Below are 20,992 nucleotides of genomic sequence, written 5' to 3'. Positions count from 1 at the left end.
CCTGTTGTTCTCTTTTCCTTTCTCCATTAAGATGGCAAGAGCAGCTCTTAGTTTAGAACAAGCCCAGAGATGAGGGCCCACCTGATGCGCTATCCCTGTAGAATGGCATTTTGATTTGCATCTTAAGATAACAGCATGTTTTCAGTTTACTAAAGCCTAGTGTCATTGTTTGTCATCCCTGTCGTTTTTGTTGTTTCTGATTACTGGAGAGCAATTGAGCATCAGAAGAAAACATTAGGACATTAGGGACATTTCTTGTGAAAATCATAACTTGAGGGTGATTCTTTATGTTCCTGAGGGACAAATCAAGGTAATAGCAAACTCAGGGTCACAATCATTTGATCCCAAGCTCTAAAGTATTTTGATGGTTGATTGTTTTAGAATAAAGAATTGAATGCTGCCTTAAAGTAAGGGATTGGCAGAAGTGGGAAAATACCATTATTTTACCAGCTTTGGAAACTTCAATATCACTGTACAATGTACTGTAGCTGCCAGCAGGGGGCAGTGTTCTGTTGGACTGCACAGGTGCTTGTTCATGTAGGCAAGGTCATTTCCCTCACAATGAAAGATCAATTGTCTTTCCCCAGAGTATGCTGAGTTATCTAACTGATACTTAATTAAAAATCTAATCTAATGCCCTGTTCTTTTTTTTCTTCTTTTTTTTTGGGGGGGGGGGGGGGGGGGGGTTAAGCGCAAATAACAGAACATGACCAGTATTATTAATGTGCTTAATGAAACTGCATTTGTTATTCACGTCACTCTAACCGCACAACTGTGAAAATCACTCTAATGGAAAAAGTCATTTATCTATACTAAAAGTCTAGAATGCTTATGGAATGAACGCTTATCTGAACTTTAAGTTACAGTTGCACATGTTGCGCTGTACGTGCAGGTGCTCTTGCGTTACTTTGTGAGTGCTGCAAAGTTAGCAGAGAGCAGATGCTTGAGGGAGCTCTGCTGGATTGGGTTACCCACGTTGCCAGGGTAGCCATCCACAGTTGCCGAAGTAGCCCTCCCCACACACTCAGGTTTCAGCAGATGGAGCTCTAACGACACTGGCCATGTCGAACCCATTGCCTGTCTACCCGACCCAAACAGCAAACCGCCTTTCTCTCAGAAGCACTGAGAGGGCAAAAGGCTGTGGATGTGAAGAGGTCCTCACACTGAAGACACATGCTGGAGTTTGGTTGGTGTCACAGTTGGTGTTATATTTGGTGTCATGATATGTAACACAGTTGGTGTCACAGTTGGTGTTATATTTGGTGTCATGATATGTAACACAGTTGGTGTCACAGTTGGTGTTATATTTGGTGTCATGATATGTAACACAGTTGGTGTCACAGCTGGTGTTATATTTGGTGTCATGATATGTAACACAGTTGGTGTCATAGCTGGTGTTATATTTGGTGTCATGATATGTAACACAGTTGGTGTCACAGTTGGTGTTATATTTGGTGTCATGATATGTAACACAGTTGGTGTCACAGTTGGTGTTATATTTGGTGTCATGATATGTAACACAGTTGGTGTCACAGCTGGTGTTATATTTGGTGTCATGATATGTAACACAGTTGGTGTCATAGCTGGTGTTATATTTGGTGTCATGATATGTAACACAGTTGGTGTCACAGTTGGTGTTATATTTGGTGTCATGATATGTAACACAGTTGGTGTCACAGTTGGTGTTATATTTGGTGTCATGATATGTAACACAGTTGGTGTCATAGCTGGTGTTATATTTGGTGTCATGATATGTAACACAGTTGGTGTCACAGTTGGTGTTATATTTGGTGTCATGATATGTAACACAGTTGGTGTCACAGTTGGTGTTATATTTGGTGTCATGATATGTAATACAGTTGGTGTCACAGCTGGTGTTATATTTGGTGTCATGATATGTAACACAGTTGGTGTCATAGCTGGTGTTATATTTGGTGTCATGATATGTAACACAGTTGGTGTCATAGCTGGTGTTATATTTGGTGTCATGATATGTAACACAGTTGGTGTCACAGTTGGTGTTATATTTGGTGTCATGATATGTAACACAGTTGGTGTCATAGCTGGTGTTATATTTGGTGTCATGATATGTAACACAGTTGGTGTCATAGCTGGTGTTATATTTGGTGTCATGATATGTAACACAGTTGGTGTCATAGCTGGTGTTATATTTGGTGTCATGATATGTAACACAGTTGGTGTCATAGCTGGTGTTATATTTGGTGTCATGATATGTAACACAGTTGGTGTCATAGCTGGTGACAGTGTTGGTTTCATATTGGGTCTAGAGTGCATCTAGATTGAGACCAATGACAACTTGGCCCTCAGAATGTTGAAGCAGTGCTGCTCTCCAAGGACCTTCACCAGTGCACCAAACACTAACCTTTCAAAGATTGTCAGAAAAAAAGGAAAACAAACCAGCACAAGTGGGGACTTCTAGAGACACATATGACTGATGACACATAGTTATGATACATGGTTAGATCTTTGTTCTATGTTTGTTTTGTTTTGTGAGAATGCTGCGTCATTGTGTCATGAGATCAAGAAGCTTCACTACGTGTTAACACCCCCCACTTCCCTCTTGGTCCTTGGCCTACTTTGGTTCGAGGTGAATTGAGCACAGTCTGGAGTCAAGGGCTAAAAGGATTAAGGGAACCCAGTCGCTCCTCACCAGTTTGGGATTTTAGCCCCCAACACTTAAAGTCTGCCTTGGACTAGGAAAAAGAGTGATGCAGGAGTGCACCTCGCTCAAGGAGGTCATCTCTGCCACGATGGAAAGGGGAAAAACACATCCCAGTAAGATGAGCTAATGCTGAGGAGGAAGGCCAAGATAGTGAAGGGGGAGTGGCAAGAGTTTCTCTACTGGTAGGAGTGGATGATCTGCGCTTAATGCAGTTTGGTAATAAAAAATAAATTGGGGATCCTCCCTCTGTGTGGAGCAGAGCTAGCGGGTGAAACCGCCTCCTACAGTTCAGCCATCTTAAGCTTCGTTTCTGTACTGGTTTAATAAACAACTAGAGAGCTCAAGTCACAAGAACAAGAACAGAAATTTTGCTGAATCCATACAGCAAAGACAAAATCGAAGCTTATATACTGCCATTCTTGTAATGTCGTTACTGGTACATCCAGATGGGCAATCCAGACACACTGCCATCATATAAATATATAAGGAAAGCCACATGGTCTTGGCACCTCAAAGACTCTTATGCTAGAATGCACATGCAGAGAGCTGAGTCATGGCTTTGTCCTCTTCCATTTTGGCTGGAAGAGGCCCCTGGTGAATAGGAGTCTGTCCTCTTTTTGTCTGGCCCCTCTGCCTCCTCACCACCCCTCGATCCCTAACCCCCTTCTGCAGGCTACGCAGGAGCTGATATACCCCAGTGAGGGGCTGCTTGGTTCAGCTGCTGGGTTCAGCTCCTCCAAGAAAGTAGGTCATAAGTCTTAGCCTGGAGGATTATGGGCCAGGAGTCATGCGAGCTCTCCGTTATCCATAATTTCTAAATCCTGCCAGCACTGGAGGGAAAGAAAGAGAGAGAACAATAACACCACCACATACCCCCACCTGACACAGACCGACCCTTCCAACAATCCCACCCCTCAAAACACAGGACTACTCATTTTTCTTCGACTGTCTTGACTTACTCAGCTTCTTCCCCTCCTAATTCTAAGGTCTTCCAAAGGCGCTGAAAGGATAATGGTTATAACTCCATGATGAAAACAATCTGAGGGAGTGGTGGTCACGAGGGCAGGGGGGGATGACAAATGTCATCTCCGTGATGGCAAGTTGCGCTTACACCTGTATGATTTGCAGAAAGCTCAATGAATTGTTTTCTAATCAAGACTACCTCAGCAGTAATGACATGTAATAATGACACCATGATAAATGCAAGCTTTTAAACACCTGACCTCTTTGGTCTTCATGACAGCCCATTTGTCCGAGGCACACTGACACCAAGTGTGATTAATATGTGGATAAATTACAAATAATAAATACATTAATTTCACAGCCGAGTCATTACATCCATCATTAGAGGAGTTTGCTGTGCTATGTACTGATTCAAATGATTCTCTGGAAAGGACACAACATAGACATCAAAGATAATGGGCTCTCATGAAAATGTGAATATCATCCTTAGCAAAATTTCTAATAGAGATGTTTAAAAATGGGCAAATCCTACTAAAAGTTCACAATCCATATACTATAAATAACATATAATATAAAGTTCTGTGTGGATATGCTTCTTTAACCATTTTGTTATCAGTGACTTGTTTAATTTAAATTTTTCTGAGCAGATTCTAGAATACAAATAATCAAATATATGATGTGTTTCCACATAAAACATCAAATAGGAAACAGCAGTGTGGTATAATGAAGTTTGACTTTCATTCTTGAACTGTCAGCATTTCTCTCCAGCTCTGAGTTATTTTGTGTGGCCTTAATTCATTACAGTTTATAATAATTCATTCATACATTTTTCATGCCTTTGTTTTTTAAAGAAACTTTCATCCATTTTGATTTTCAGAATATTACAAACCAGCATGCCAATATTTAGCAGCATGTAGCAGCTTAGATATGATCCAAAAGGTTCAGGCCTCAAGTGCTTTGCTCTTTGTCTGCAGGGAGAGCAGGGACCACCTAGGAGTCAGACGGTGTCTCGGACATGTCGGCTTCCCTGAAACCACGGCTGGCTGAGGGTTATCCTCACTTAAGTGGTTTGAACTTTGACCCCTCTCTCTGCGTCTGTCTTGGGGCAAGTTGTTTGTTGTGTTTAAGGTCCAGCATGCCACTTTTGAAAAACAAAGCATAACAAAGCAGCCATACTAAAGTAGGGGCCCTTGAGGTCACCAGAAGTGCTGTGACACACAGAGGCCCTGCCAAAAAAAAAAAAAAATAAGAACAACAAAAAAAACCAAACAGGCCCAGTGAGTGTTGAGATTCCACAAGGGAGGAACAGTTGTCGGTGCCCATTGTCTGAAGCTGAAACAAGCGACACATGTTGGGCTGTAAAAGTGTCAAGGCCCCGGCTAAGGGCCATTGTGGCCCTGTCCAGTGGAGGCGTTTGTCCTTTTGTCACAATAGCTGCACATCATTAGCATGTCAATATTCCGAGGCTGATGCTCTTTGAGACGCAGCGTCACCCTCTGAACCAAAGCACACTTACTCCAGGCACGAGGCCACAGCTGGGGATCCCACTGCTGCACACAGGCATGTTTTAGAGGAACATTAGCAACTATCTGCAGAGGACATGTGTTAAATGAATACTATAACATCCCATTGTCTTAATGCTTCAATCTCTCTCTCTCTCTCTCTCTCTCTCTCTCTCTCTCACTCTCTCTCTCTGAATGAATTGTTCAACATCATATTTAAATGTTTAACATGATGTTAGTTTGGATTCAGGATGGAGAAGCCGGCAGTGCTGTTACAGTAGTCGCCTGTAAGTACAGACAGGCTGTAATCACTGTTTGCTTCCACAGTCATGCTTGCCCCTCAACAGCGTTTATTTGGGCAGATACACTTGGGCACCAGCTCACCGTGAGACTTCAACAGTGCAACACAAAGGGGCGCAATGGTGTCACCCGTCCAGGGCGGATCTGGCACGCTGACCCCCAGCAGGCGCGGTGGGCTTGTGGAGGCAGTTGGATGCTGAGAGTAAGTTTGCCTGTTGTGGTGAAGGGGGGTTTGCAGGGTTAGGGTTATAGGGGGCAGTTTTGGACAGTTTTGCCACCTGCTGAGGAAGCCATCGCTGGCCAGTAAAAACTGCCAGATGGAGCCTCTGGGCTAGAACAATGAAAGCCTTGGCTGGGCAGCCGGGCTCACGCTCTGAGTCGGTGCGGGCTAATGATCAGCTAGCGCTAAAAGGCTAGCCTTGACCGCAAGCAGGCTGGGCTTCACAAACTGGGCAGGTTTGAAAACCCGGACTATGAAGGTGACGTAAAAAGGCACGGATGTTGGTGTTGTTGCTCTTGCTGTTACTGTTGTTATTGTCCAGTGGTCATGGCACCATGTCATTTCATTATCTCTCCATAGCCTAGCCATTATTCGCTGTATTTGTGATCAGAAAAAAACAAAACATAACTCTATCCTACCGCAATCATATGGTGCTTGTCAGTTTGTACTGCCCTTTCTGGCTCAGTTAAATCCGGTAAGACTGGACTCCGGCTCGCGTGCAGCAGTGCAACAGTGGGACGGTGGCTGGTGGCAGCAGCAGGAACACTGCCCCTCCTGCGTGGGGCAAACACGCGTGCCTGATGAGGCGTGTGATTGCTGCCCTCCTTCCCAGCACAGGGCAGCCCATTCAGCACCGTGATTGATTGTGACAGTCACACAATGAAGGCCTAGTGTGTGTGTTTGTGTCTGTGGTTGGGGGGGGGCGCTCCATCAGACTTCCCCACTTCTCTGAAGAGTCCTGTATTCTCTGGGATGAACACAAGGCTCCGGCGAGGATACTGCTGACTACGGTGGGCTTCAGCATGATTCCTGGGTAGATGGTTTTCATATGCATGTGAATGACCCCTTTCCCATGTTCAGCACAGTATCCTCTAAAAGTGCACTCGGATCAGACATATTATAAATAGGGCTGGGTCGATGACCATGTTCGATTTATAAAAATTGTTAGTCCTGTTTTGTTCTGATGTGGTTTCTTTCATAACCGTTCTCCACAGCATCTGATTATTGTCATTTAGGAGAGCTTGTTAGTACTGGGCCAGCTGGGTGAAACTCCTGCACTCTCCGCTTCTCATTTACAGCTGAAACTGACTGCATGTTCCAGCTTGATGGGCAGAGCACATTCAAACTACATTTCAGTACCATGAATGTGAGTTGATATACAGTATATAAAATTTTACTATGCCATGCAAATGCAAACCATTTCAATAACATTGTGTTTTAGCATGTCTAAAGTGGCAGGTTTCTAACTGCACATTGAATACCGTTGCTGTTCTGGCAGGATGTGTTAGCAGACCGCCGTGTGTGAGGGCTATCGGGACGGTCCACTGATCCCTATCGTCATCCCGCTGTGCTTTTTCACAATTAACTTTACTAACTCTCTGCACTTGGTCACCTTTGAGTGCTCATTCGTGTTAAGGGCGTAAGCCTCCAGAGTGTTGATAAACCTAATGGAGCTGTTCAAAATTAATTTAATACTTTATAAAGACAGCGATGTGAGAAGTGATTCTAAAGTGCTCCCACTGCAGGGCGAAACTGCTGATCTGGCAGTTCTGGGCTCTGCCCACCAGCACCAAGGGGGCAGAGTGGGCAAACAGACAGGGATGGATCTGCCATCAAACCCGGTGCGCCACCAGAGTGAGAAAATAACCCGTAAGGTCATCCAGCATTCCCCACAGGATATGACAGTGGCAGAGCCTCCTTTTACGGATGTTCATCTTGGCTGTACAGGATTTTGGTCTTTTACACTTGGAATTATTCCCCTTCCCTGATATGCAAATCCTAACCATTATAAGGCAGTTGTAAAACTCTCTCAGATCAGCACATGGGAGCATCTTCCACTGCCAAAATGGACACTATTAGAAGGTGATGGTCTTACTGAATATTTTTTCTATCCCTATTGGGAAACTATGACTCAAGGATGGTAGGCTAGTGCTCTTATATTGTGACCCATCTTTTTGATTACAGAGCAATAACGTGTAACCAATGGATCGAAATTCATGCAGTTACTTGGAGGTGAGTAACAGCGTAGTGTTCACTTATATGTGTGTTCCAAAATCATTTAATGACAGCCATCTCATATGTTTTACATGTTTTGACTACTGCACACACAGAAACCACTCGTGATGCTTCCCTGTGACACTGCCGGTATCACTCCAGCTTGTTCATGGAGTTGTGCATCAGGCTCCACTGGCCTGTAAATCTGATCCCCAGTGCAATGATGTGACATTTGGGTGTACTGACGGGCCTAATGTTTTAACTGTGCAAAGATATGTTGCACATCAGTGGGGTGAGAAAATAAAAACCATATTTCATACTGGCTTTTCAGTGGTTACAGGTCATCATTACAGATTGTTAAACTGATTTGTGGAAAATGTCTAGTGGGCACCTGCAAAATGGTAATACCAAACCTGGCAAAGCATAATCTGAAGGAGTCATATATTTGATAGGGTTATGATGTATTTAGTGATGCTCTGCTTCAGTGATATAAAATGCAGAATGCATCACTTTCCATTTTTGGTTCTTGGCTTTTTTAGGACAGAGAATCAGTGGTGATAGCAGTGGTAAAGCAGAGCGAGAGAGATAGAGAGAGAGATAGAGAGAGAGAGAGAGAGAGAGAGAGAGAGAGAAGGAGAGAGAAGTGCAGTGTTAGGGTCTTGCTTACTTAGTGTCTCTAAAAGTGTACTGCCAGCTTTATGCAAATCATTACAGTTTTTATTGTTTATGATTCACATAAACATGCTCTTGCTCTGGAATACATGAACATAAAACTATGATCACATGCCTTTAGGAAAGCAGCGACTAAAAGCATCAAGGCATCCTTCGAAGCATCTCCATTTCTTCCAATCCCCCCTCCGGCTCCCCCCACCAACCCCACCCCTACCCCTTGGCCAAAAAAAAAAAGATAGAGAAAAAGGAAAAATTGTATTCTCAGGCATTAATATTCATAGGCCGTAAATGCACAATCATTTAAAAAAGGTGGAAACTCTATCTCAGGATAATGCCGTGGTTTGATCTGCTGGGCCCTCTGAACAAAAGAAGTAAGTATGAAGGGTCTCTTGGCTGTGTGAAGATGTGTGCTGTTGTGCTGTGTGCTCTGTGCATGCACTTGGCTGTAGGGCTGCATGGCTGTAGAGCTGGTCTCTGGCACACAGGGGCTTTGGATGCAAGGTCTAAATGCCTCTGGCTTTGTGGAGGGCCATTAAGGCCTGATTGAGATGGCTTGGTGGAGTGGGGCCCAGGTGCATTAACACTTCAGCAATCTTCTAAAATGAGGGACACAGAACGGAGAGAGCCACAGGATCAGAGAGAGAGAGAGAGAGAGAGAGAGAGAGAGAGAGAGAGAGAGAGATGGGAAGAAGGGGGAGAGAGGATGATGGAGAAAGAGAGGGAGATGCAGAAAGAGGTAGAGAAAATGGAAACAAGAGAAAGAGAGTTTGGAGAGAGAAAGAGGGAGTGGGAGAAAAGTGAGAGAAGGAGTGAGAACATGTATTTGAGAGCACAAAAAGAAGAGAGAGAAAGGGAGAGAAATCATTTAAATTGCTGGGTAGATGTTAAGGACTGTAAAGATTGTGAATAAGTAGGTGTGCTTTTGCTTTGCATGATAAAAGTTTATCAGTGATGAGGAAGAGGATGTTGTTGCATGTATTTCTAAGAATGAGTAGTAGAGTAAATAAAAATGGTAATACTGTGTGAATAGTAATAATATGCTAGACTTAGAAAACTATTAATAATTGTTTTAATGCACAAATCATGTTTTTATTATAAATTATATAACAGTATCAAAATACTGTGAACCCAGGTAGCAGGAAGATGATAGAGAGAGAGCGAATAAAAAAACTCCCGTATAGTCGTCTAGAAGCCAACTACTACCCTCGACTAAGATCCCTTAAGAGTCTTGGGCGCTTGCACTGCTGGTTATAATACATGACTACCGCAGATCTCCCTGTTATCTAAATACAGACATCAGAGTGACTTGACGACGTGAGATTACGCGAAACAGTAATTAGCAGAAATGAAAACAAAAAATAGATATACGGAAGGACGGATAGATAGATAGATAGATAGATAGATAGATAGATAGATAGATAGATAGATAGATAGATAGATAGATAGATAGATAGATAGATAGATAGATAGATAGATAGATAGATAGATATTACAAGTGAATCATAAATTATATATATTTTTTCCCCGTTTAGGCCTACTTATTCTAATCAACAACGCTACTACTATTCAACACTTGGTTGGTTTTATTCTGTTGACAGACTGAAACGTTTCATCCCGGTTGGTCAGTTTTACTCTTATTGCCTAAACCAACCAACACTGAATAGAGCAAACGCAGGACAGAGCAAATGTTACACTATCAACAGCCTACACGAGGAATGAAGGACACGTGTGGGCTCATGACGCGAGGCGGGTGGTGGGAAGGGGCGTGTGCACACGCCTCCGACCCCCCGTGTCTACAAACTGCCTTTCAGGACCGTGGACAGAGCACAGCCTTCTAACGTGCGCAACGCGCAAGTTCCACTATTTTACATTTGTTATGCAAAAGAGTCGCGGTTGGAGATCAGCTGACTAATAGCCTGAAATTTCTCCTCCCTCAGCACCTTGCCACTGGCACAAGCAAACAAACAAGTCATCGCATTTGAAAACTTTCAGCATACCGCAAGCGCCGAGGGCAGGTTGCTTGGAGCTCCCTCAAATTGCTTTAGCCTGTTCCCGGAATTGGATTTTTGTACTTGTACATCGAAAAGGTATATGGTGTGCGCGCTATAAATTGGCGTGTATTTTGTTATACGTATAGCCCTAAACAGCTCTGAGTAGTGCATGATTTGAGGTGACGTGCGATTCGGCCAGAATGTTGCTTGAACATCCAGGATCGAGTTGTCAAAATTCAGGAAATTACTCCAGATACAGCTCGGGTCAAGGTAAGGGTGCAGTTTTCTTTCTTTCTTTCGTAAAATGGTTTTCAGTGTTAAATATATTAGTAAACAGATATTGTATTACACAGTATCCAATAGGTTAATTAGTAGAAATGACAACAAATTATAACTCAAATGCGGTAGGATAACATTAAAAGCATCGCGTGAGTGCATCGGAAGAATTCGTAAAAACGGTTAGGCTGTCATACCGTATAACACGCTGTGCCCGGCGGTGTAATATACAAGTTACTCATAAGTTGGAATTCCTGCTTTTATTTTGCAGGTTTATTTTGTCAGTTCCTGCTACAGAAAATTCAAATACTGTACGAATAACTACATTTGAGTAATCGTTTATCAGCTGCAGTTATTTTAAAACGAATGACGTGCAGTTATTCTAAACCACTTTGCTGGCGGTAGGTAACAACAAGAAGGAAAAAACGAAATGTTAAAGCACAACAAGATAAAAATGTTTTTTTGTTTTTTCAATTTAGCTACACGGAGATTCTATTCTACATTATTTCCTCTCAGTGTGCTCGTGGAATACGTTATGAATATGTAATGAGCGACATTGTTAGCGCGTGGAACAGATGTTAAGCGCGTGCTGTCATTTCACACCATCGCTCATGGTTGTCATGAGAGCGCAAGGGCGTTTTTGGTTGTCGCACCAGCAGAAGCAGAGGGGGCCGTATGTCCGCACCAGAGTCGGTTCCACGTAGCCCCGCTTTTTTGGTGACTGAGACCGCTCCTCGGGTATCGAGTTGCCGTGGACAGGTGCAGCACCTGTCGCTAACCGGCAGAGAGGGCGCACGAAGCCAGCACGAAGCCAGCACTTTGGCCAACCACTATCAAATATAGAATGCCTTGTTTGTTTTACAAAATTGTCCATGAAGGCTGATTGCGAAGTAATAATACTATGTCTTAAGGTATAGGCCTATGGCCCTACACGCTACGTGAGCTCTTGAGGAATTAAACACGACAATAAGATGAAAACATACGATGTTGGGCCTACGTCAGAGGTGACACGGTGGACATACAGAAGAAAATTAATATTTCATTACTATAAACTCAAAAAACATAAAATTCTATTTTATGTATACAGAAAGTCTTACATCCTGTATCGCATTGTTCCCATGGCTGTCCTCACCAGGGTCATAAGTATCACGCATGAGCGCACCATTACTGTCGCCCTTCCAAAGTGAGCGGTCAATAGAACATAAAAATTATAAAGTTGAAAGTAAGAGGCAAACACTGAGGCATTCCACACCTACCGCCAAAATACGTTTCATAAACTCTGGAAATACAGGCAAATAGGGCATTGATTTTGAATTCATCATGCACACGGCCAGCAATGGCACTAAGTCTGATTTCCCCCGGGCGCTCTTTTGCACGACAGATCAGTGTCAATAAAATTCATCCCGGTGTTGACTCGATCAGCATTTTATAACACTGCTCATTCTTCTCCAAAGCAAACAGTCGTCTCAGTCAAGTCTTCGTCGAGACATGAAATTATCTGTGCATGAGTGTTTATGTACAGTGTGTGTGTTTGTGTGTGTGTGAGAGAGAGAGCGAGAGAGAGAGAGAGAGAGAGAGAGAGAGAGAGAGAGAGCGGGGGAGACTATAGCCTCTATGTACGCAATTTATTCTACTCTCAGATCGCTGAGGCATTGCTATGAGGCATTAGTATGAATTCGACAATTTAAATATTGTTTATATTTTGGTTTTTGTTTGCAAATATAAGTCTAATTTATAATATTCTTTATTTGCATTTTGGCAGCACCAAATCAACTCTATAAAACAGAGAGACACTGGAAGATAAGTGAAGAATTTTTAAAGCGGGGAAAAGACATCTGTTTAAGATAAACTATATATACAATAACTTAGAATATAAAACATGAGGGTGTACAAAATAATGTGTTCTAAAATATGCATACCATTTGAAACCATTAAAACCGAGTTAATATTATGAATTGTTACTGTTACCTTAACATTTCTTATTGTGTAAACTCAAAATAAAGTTTCTACATTTTCTAATTATTTTCTATCAAAATAAAAATGTAAAAAGCAAAAGACAAAACCCCATGCCGTTTAAAGAAATCAGGTGAGATCACGTTTTTTAAATAATAATATGATACTTTTGTTGTTATTATGCCTACATTAAATTCCAGTAGTCATTTAGACATACTCGCGCGTTTACTGAAGTAGGCACGGTTTGGCATTAAGGTTACTTCAGTTTTTAAGATTTAATAAGTATAAGTGAATCGTGGTTATATAGTAGAATAGCTGCATTAAAACAGCATATTGTGTGTATTAACCAATAAATGTTGATAATTCACTATATAATCTATCTAACTATATTTCTTCTTTTTCGCAAAGAAACATTTTATTCAACAGGCTACAGCCTAAAACAACAACAAAATACCTTGCTTTCTTGTTATCAGTAAGAAGGAAAAAGAAAACAGTATTTATAATGTTTCGGTCATAATATGTCTACGTATGCTCCAAAGAAAATCGTCCTGATCGCCTTTAAATAAATAAATGAACTTCCTGCTGCAGTGATCCTTTCCTGGTTGTATCTAGGTGATGTTAATCTGTCCCGTTCTGTTTTAACCATGTAGTCGCCAGGGTAACTGGGCGGCGTAATCTATTGCGCAGCACTCTCCACAAGGTGTAGTGACTGAACAGAGTGAGAGCGGAATTCTACTCCCTCGGTCTTGACGGTCACACTTTCAACATGTGCGCATCCTATAGCACCAGGGCAGTAATACATTAAGGTGTTTTCACCATCCATTCCAGAGAATAATGAAAAATGGATCAGAATAACGAACGGAATTCGCCAAAAGACCCACCAAACAACACAGAGATGCTATTTGCTTTGCTGACTCAGAGCGAGGAATTACGCAGAGGTATACAGTGAAGCGCCTTGGAATGAATGGAATTTACTTTTCCTATTGTATTTCGTTTTATTTTTTATATATTAGTTTAATTTTGGCTACTATAACTCAAAGATGAATTTGTAAGTTTCAGCATTATGTCTTTAAATATTGTTGGCATGTCTACTTTAATGCTTTGCAGAGCATAAACAAGATCATTTTTTAACATTTCACATTTTTAGAAAAAGGTATATAAGAATTAGGCTATTTGAATATGTCTATTGGAATATGTTTATTTCAGCTGATTAATGTGCTCTCCCCCATAGGCCAATTGTAAAATATATCTGTGAGGTTATTAAATGAATAGCCCAGCATATGTAATCGCGTCTTCGCAGGGTTGCTTTCTCTGCTGGTTTACCCTCTCAGATTTCATCTCTGTGATGCTTTCCGTGCCGCTGTTTTGGATTACGACTGAATCTGTACTTGGAAGGATTTAAGGCTAAAGGCAGTAGATCTACGGAAAACATATGTCTTTTCTTTGGCAACGTAAAAATCAACTTTTGTCTTTTTGGAACCCGTTTCTCTTCTGAGATGGAAAATAGCTGGGCCTGTGGAGTGAAGTTATATGGTTGCAATTGCTTAGCCGAATGCAATTGCAATTGCTATCCCCGAATTTAAATTCGTGGAGTCTTATTTTCTTTATTATTATTATAAAACAATACGCAAGTTCTTCTGCGAACATAACAGGCTTTGAATGTACTTGATTTACTTGACATGGTTGCTATGTGTTATTCTAGTGTCCTGCCTTTATATCCAGCGATTTACATGAGCAATGCCGAGTTCTGTCATCTGTATTATGGTCGGCTGTTGCTCAGAAGCCTTCTTGGGCCACTGAATAATTAATAACTATTTGTGCACCTGTTCATGACGCGTCTTGCTTGCTGATTTGGGTGCCAGAAAGGACCGACGCATTAATTTTGCATTGAAATCCTACAAATGAACAGAAGAAATGCGAGTCTTTCGTTAGAGGAAATGTGACGTGTCCCCACTTTTTAAATAATGACAGCAACAGATAAGCAATGTCAGTAGTCGCGCATGATTCTCCCACAATCGCGTGATTACATACAGGTACAACTGACTTGTGCATGGCAGCATAAGCAAGATCCGATTTGTTTGTTTTTGGGCCTCATGTAAGACTATGTTCAATATTATGAGGCATCATTAAAATTCTGCAAGATTTGTTTGGTTGGTTGGTTGGTTGGTTGTTTTTTGTTTGTTTGTTTGCTTGCACTGTCGTATGAGTGATAGGGCTAAAGAAAGACGAGCTTGCTCCGTTATTTCCTAAACGTGAGCCCAGCTGACACCACTCAATTAGAAACTGGGACCACAACAACAAGATACACGTGTTAACAACAGGCACACTGTATTGTAATGGGTACGGAGTAAATAGATGCGCTTCATTGTCACATTTGACTGTCACCAGTGAGCCTATTCTTTTATCCAATTAAAAGCCTACACTGTGCTTGTAGCAGGGCATATACGTTTCTGCGTTGCTCGTTTTGTTGTGTTTATCCTTTGTTGTTGTTTTGTTATGTGTTTGTGCAAATGTGTCATTTTTAACGCATTTTGATGTTTTGTATTTGGATTGTGTCGTGTCCAACATCAGAAAGGAAAGAGTTGTACGCGTCCACTGAGTAGGTTTTGTTGATTTTCGTGTATATCACCAATTGATCAGAAGTCACTCAAGCGTGGTACTAACTTTCTCTCCGATTCAATCTCTCGCGTTTGGAATAGCGTTTCTAAAAGTCAGACAGTGTGACATAAAATATCATCAGATAAAAGAGCTGCATTTATGCACTCAAGCCATTGAAAGATAGACCAAACGATAGCCTATGTGATGTTACTGTTTGTTTATTTATGCTGCTGCTACTACTACATCTACTACTACTACTACTGCTACTGCTACGTATGTACTACAAGATGTGCAGAAATAAGCAGTGACATAATTCGCTACCTGTTTTAAGTTAGTACATTTCTTCATGCTAATGGATTCATTTCAGTAATTCCAAAGCCATCTTTTGTATTATCACACTTTCGATCTTTTATTCTTTTCATTGCCATTTAATGTTTTTTTGTCACGATAAGGAATGTTTTGTTTTATCGGGGTAGTCAGCGCTATTAAACTCAAGATGAACATTTGAAAATGATCTCAGCCTACGCAAATGTATCCCAATTAGACTGTAGATTTACCAGGATTAGCTCATGCGAAGAGTAAATTTTGTTTTGCTATTTAAATGTTTAAAAGCCCATATGTCAAAATAGCCCTATATCGGACCTTGGATTTAGGTTCCAAACAGAATTAGCCATATTTAAAGAACTAAAACATAAATTCTGATATAATCTTTTTAATCTAAGATTGCATTTTTGCGTTCATAGGCCACAAATGTTTACACGTTCCCAGAAAAAAAAACAAAATATAGAACGTTTCTTGATTTAGGCTACTAATATCACGAGCATAAATCCCAAATTCTCATTTTAACAACGTTTAAATTGTGGGAAAGAGATAATGTTGCGTTGCTGTTCTAATATCAGGCTAATTTGAAATTCTCTCTATCTCGTTTTCAGATATTCCCGTTTGTGCGGGCTGCAGTCAACACATAGTGGACCGCTTCATACTGAAGGTGTTGGACCGTCACTGGCACAGCAAGTGTCTAAAATGTAGTGACTGTCAGTCCCAGCTCGCGGACAAGTGCTTCACCCGAGGCGACAGCGTCTACTGTAAAGAGGACTTTTTCAAGTAAGCCCGTCTACCATTCGATCTGCATATTTTTCAGTCCTTTTGTCGTACTTACACTTCTGGTAGTGTTTGCGTATAAGCACGAATATCTGACGCGAGTCTGGCCTTGTTTCTGCAAAAAGGAGGTTCGGGACAAAGTGCGCAGCCTGCCAGCAAGGTATTCCGCCGACCCAGGTGGTGCGGAGGGCGCAGGATTTCGTCTATCACCTGCATTGTTTCGCATGCATTGTGTGCAAAAGACAGCTGGCCACGGGCGACGAATATTATTTGATGGAGGACAGTCGACTTGTTTGTAAAGTCGACTATGAGACTGCCAAGCAGAGAGGTGAGTTTAAAACATTTAAAGTTATAATCTTAAACGAAAGAATGATAGATTCATCGATTAGCCTACGTTCAAAAGTCATGATAACGTCATCCGCTTGAAGTCTATTTTGTTTGACATCAAGACGAGTTCCAACCAAGGCGTTTAATTGTTTTACTTCTTTAATTCAATGACCCCGTATAGATTGGCCGCTTTTAACTGTGAACTTCATCTTCCCGGTCATGAGGTCATCTATAAACATTTGACCCACCTGAGCTAATTGCACACTGCCAGCCTCCGAATCGATAACCGCCAACGCAATAAATACGCACTTCTAAGACCAGTACAAATGGTGTTTCGGAAAACGATGAGGCTTGTAGACCAGAACTTACTTGATATATAGTGACTGCAGGACCAGATTAATGAATCAGCATTTAGCTGATTCTATGCGTGCTGCAATTCTTGGAGCAGTCTGCGCCAAACTCCAACAAATTCGGCACGGGGATAATCTATCTGAAAGTAGTCTACAGAAACAAAACACCCAGAGGAAATGTTTTGCATTTTAAGAGCTTTAGTCCATAACCTACAGCGAAGCTTGTATTCCACATAGAATGCATTTCTTGTTAAAACTGCATTTGAAAAGAAAAGCGATGGTAGGGTAACTCCTTCGTATATGCCTATATCTGGTTGTTTCTTAATACTGGATTGTATGGCAGATGTACGAAAGCAAAAATATTTTCCTGATTTTAAATGGTCGAACAAAATGAATCAATATGAAAAGGCCGAGTTTGAATAAACATTATGCGTACTTTTAATGCAGAGGCTGATTCCACGGCTAAAAGACCACGCACAACCATTACCGCCAAACAGCTGGAGACCTTGAAAAACGCCTACAATAATTCACCCAAACCAGCTCGTCACGTACGGGAGCAGCTATCTTCAGAAACCGGCCTTGACATGAGAGTGGTACAGGTTCGTGAACTGTCTTATCTTCACTGTATTCTTTATCGTTTTGAACTGACCGTAAGAAGGCAGGCCTACCGAACAAGAAAGTAGCAAAAGTAAGAGCGCTAGGGTGAAAACCCGAGGGAAGGGTTGGGGACATGACTACAGGTAGATTACTCTAATTTACGAGTAAATGGAGCTCAGTGCAGCGCGAAGATCTGAGAATAAGCTCGTTAAGAATTCTAAAAGGGAATCTTGCATATTGTCCAAGAGCAAAGCAGACCGCGGTCATATATATTATTTTATGTATTTTGCAAGGACACTTAGGCCTGAAGTGGAAGTGCTTCTACTGTCCATTACTCACTTAAGAGACTTGAGGTGAAAAGTTGTTATATCGCCCTGCATGTAATTGCGAAACCTTTGCGTAAGCAACAAGCCTTAACTTGCCTTAGGCAGTAAGAAGCAGGTTTAATGTAAACGTTAATTAAACGTTGATAAGACCCTTTTTAAAGATCGCCTTCATATTACAGATTTTTAAAGCGGACGACTGCTTGTATGAATTGTCTGTCTATGTAATGTCCGATCACTGGAATTCTACTAATCATTAAGCGTAGTGCAAACGGAACTGTTGTGTTTAACCCGTCTGCTCCTAGGGTTAAGGACAACTTGTAGCTGTCTGGAAGTTAATTACAACCTCGATAAATCTTTACAGGGGCACAGGAGCTTCCGCGTTATATTCTTAACACTGCCTCAGTCTACCGCTTGGCTTTAAAAGACCGCTGACAGACCTTGAAAATTAATTTATTCTTGACGTTAATGACGTCTATTTAGCACTTGAAAATAGTTATTCAGAGATGTACGAGGCGGGGGTAGAATTAGGCTACATGATTTTAGCACTATAATTTTGTTTAGGGTCTAAGAGGTCAATGAAAACATTTCAAAAGCCGACTTCATCTATTTTTAATTCATTTAATTTTATTGGCCTATTTTAAATTGGCCAACTTAAATTATTCAAATATAATTACACAATTGTAGTTTTGGGGTTGGTAGCTACACTTAAAGTACGTGGTAGCAATGCACGTGTACATTTTATCTGCCCCTGTACGAACAATGCATAACAATGCGCTTTTATGACAGGTTTGGTTCCAAAACAGAAGAGCAAAGGAGAAAAGACTAAAAAAGGACGCGGGAAGACAGAGGTGGGGACAGTACTTTCGTAACATGAAGAGATCAAGGGGGAGCTCCAAATCTGACAAGGACAGCATCCAAGAGGAGGGCGTGGACAGCGACGCTGAGGTGTCTTTTACTGGTATGGGATCGCTAATGAATCACCAAAGGCTGAAAATGGCACAGCGTGCTTGAGCCCCTCTACGTCTTTATACTGATGTCAGGCTTGAATATAGACTGGTCTGTGTCCTTTCAGTCTATGGCACACATTACATTTCAGATTATGTTCACATTATTAACTGACCAAATTTGAAATTATACTATTAAGTTTTGAACAGAATATGTGAGAATATTAAGTAATTAATAATTATGTTTATGCAAACATTCAAAAACATGAGTACGCAGAAGTCTTGCAAGGACTCATTAACTAAAAACAAAAGCTTTGCTTCATTAATTGTTTATTTGGCTTTGTACACATGTACAAAGCATGTACAAGCCAACAGAGGAGTCTGTTAATTATACAACTAATTGTCCTTCTCTCTAATCTTGTCTGAGCAGATGAGCCACCCATGTCTGATCTAGGCCACTCTAATGGCCTCTACAGCAGCCTGAGTGAGAGCTCCCCAGCACTGGGCAGGCAGGGAGGAGCTCACCCTCCCTTTCCACTGGAGCACAGCGCCATGTTGCCTTCACAAGAGCAGTACCACGACCTCCGGGCCAGCAGCCCCTACGGCCTTCCCCAGTCCCCTGGCTCGCTTCAGGCCGTGCCCAGGCAGCAACCCCTCATCTCTGGCCTAGTCTACCCTGATTCTGGTCTGTCGGTGGTGAGTCAGGGCGGAGCCCCTGGAATGGGTCCCGGTGTGCGGATGGTGGGTGGAGGAAATGGCCCCAGTTCAGACCTGTCGACAGGAAGCAGCGGTGGCTACCCAGACTTCCCTGCCAGTCCAGCGTCCTGGCTGGAAGAAGTTGACCATAACCAGTTTTGATGACTGTGGAACAGGACTGCCCAGGAACAACGGAGTGCTGATTTGGCTGCTGAGGCACACGAGGAAAGCAGTCAGCTTCCAAGCATGACTGCTGGGGGAATCGTCGCTTCAATGTAAAGTCAAACTCATTTTTATTGTCGTCTGCATGGAATGAAGCAAAGGAGTTTTAGACTTGTGGATGCACCTAAGGCTCAGACTGAGCAATCCTCTCCATTTGGTGTGGTTTAACAAAAATGCGATAATGTCAAGAATGATTTTTACATCCTAAAGACTGGACTGGGTTTATGTCTGTCTTTTCAGATAATATGATAGGTCTGTCATAACTAAAGCAATGATGTAGAGATCACTCATTGTGGATTACCCAGAGCCTAAAAAGACAAGATAAACAAACAAAAACAATGAACACTATTTCCAAGTTGCCAAGATGCCTGAAATAAAACGTGTATCGCGTCATTTTCATTAGATGGCATCTTTAGAACTTGTTTGGTGCATAGAAGAGAATACTGTATACATTCATATCGAGGCATAGCCCAATTACCATGACGTAGCTGTCTGACTCACGTAAAGCAGACTCTTTTGAAACTGGACTTTCACAAATCTTCACCTTTCATGTCTCTTCTTGGTGTCTAATTGTACGTACCATCACCCATTTTGGTCAAAGTATCTGGTCGTTGCCAAATGTTTCAATCCAGCATATCGCAGCTCAGCGTTGTGGAGTATTTATTTTTATACACCTCCTTGGACATCATGAACAAGGACTTTGTACATTTCAAAACAGGGATAGACAAGTTGTAGTTGTTGACTCTTGTTACTCAATAGGACTATACTTCTATGCATTTGTGTGTTTTCAGATGTATCTTGGTCGTTTCACTTAGGTGCCTAGGTGATCTGGCCCTAGGGTCCCATAAGTGTTTGTTTATGTGAAAGATGTTTTATGTCTTATTTATTCTCTCTGATGATGATGAATAAGTGATACAGGTCTTTAATAAATTTGTCAGTGAAACTCAGCTCTGCTGCTTTTTTGGTTTGGATCTTGATATTATCGTCATTTGCTTTTCACATTTTCTGTTTGCTAAAAAGCTGCAGAATTCTGTTATCTTCATTTTCTTTCGATTTGTTATGAATGGCCTAAAGACAGAGTGGCAGACAGAATGTGATATCCTGCCAGGTTTCTCTTATTCCGTGTTGGTGAAGGGTGGGTTTGGCTGGTCTTTTTATTTTTGTTTATTTCTTATTTTCTAAGATTAATCAGATTGATGTTATATAATGGCACTGATAATGGAACGGGAGCAATTAAAAGGTTTGGCTGAATCAACAATTCTCTGGTCTGGCACGT

General features: G+C 41.6%; 1 protein-coding gene across 2 annotated transcripts; it reads left to right on the top strand.

The window, feature by feature from the left end:
- The first annotated feature begins 10,188 nt into the window (after window positions 1-10,188).
- Window positions 10,189-20,663, top strand: lhx3 (LIM homeobox 3). Of its 2 annotated transcripts, none has more exons than XM_027025950.2 (6): window positions 10,189-10,596; window positions 16,086-16,257; window positions 16,380-16,582; window positions 17,379-17,530; window positions 18,641-18,812; window positions 19,229-20,663. In XM_027025950.2, exons 1-6 carry the CDS (start codon window positions 10,527-10,529, stop codon window positions 19,654-19,656), a joined length of 1,197 nt encoding a protein of 398 aa, XP_026881751.2. In that variant the 5' UTR covers window positions 10,189-10,526; the 3' UTR covers window positions 19,657-20,663. The 2 variants fall into 2 exon arrangements, with proteins under 2 accessions (XP_026881751.2, XP_026881743.2); XM_027025942.3 differs by lacking the exon at window positions 10,189-10,596 and adding an exon at window positions 13,287-13,493.
- The last annotated feature ends 329 nt before the right edge of the window (window positions 20,664-20,992 follow it).

This window comes from Electrophorus electricus, chromosome 8, assembly GCF_041902795.1.
Source record: "Electrophorus electricus isolate QZ-2024a chromosome 8, ASM4190279v1, whole genome shotgun sequence".
NCBI classification, from domain to species: Eukaryota; Metazoa; Chordata; class Actinopteri; order Gymnotiformes; family Gymnotidae; genus Electrophorus; species Electrophorus electricus.
Note: the sequence above shows the minus strand (reverse complement) of the source record. Positions and strands in the feature narration are given on the sequence as shown.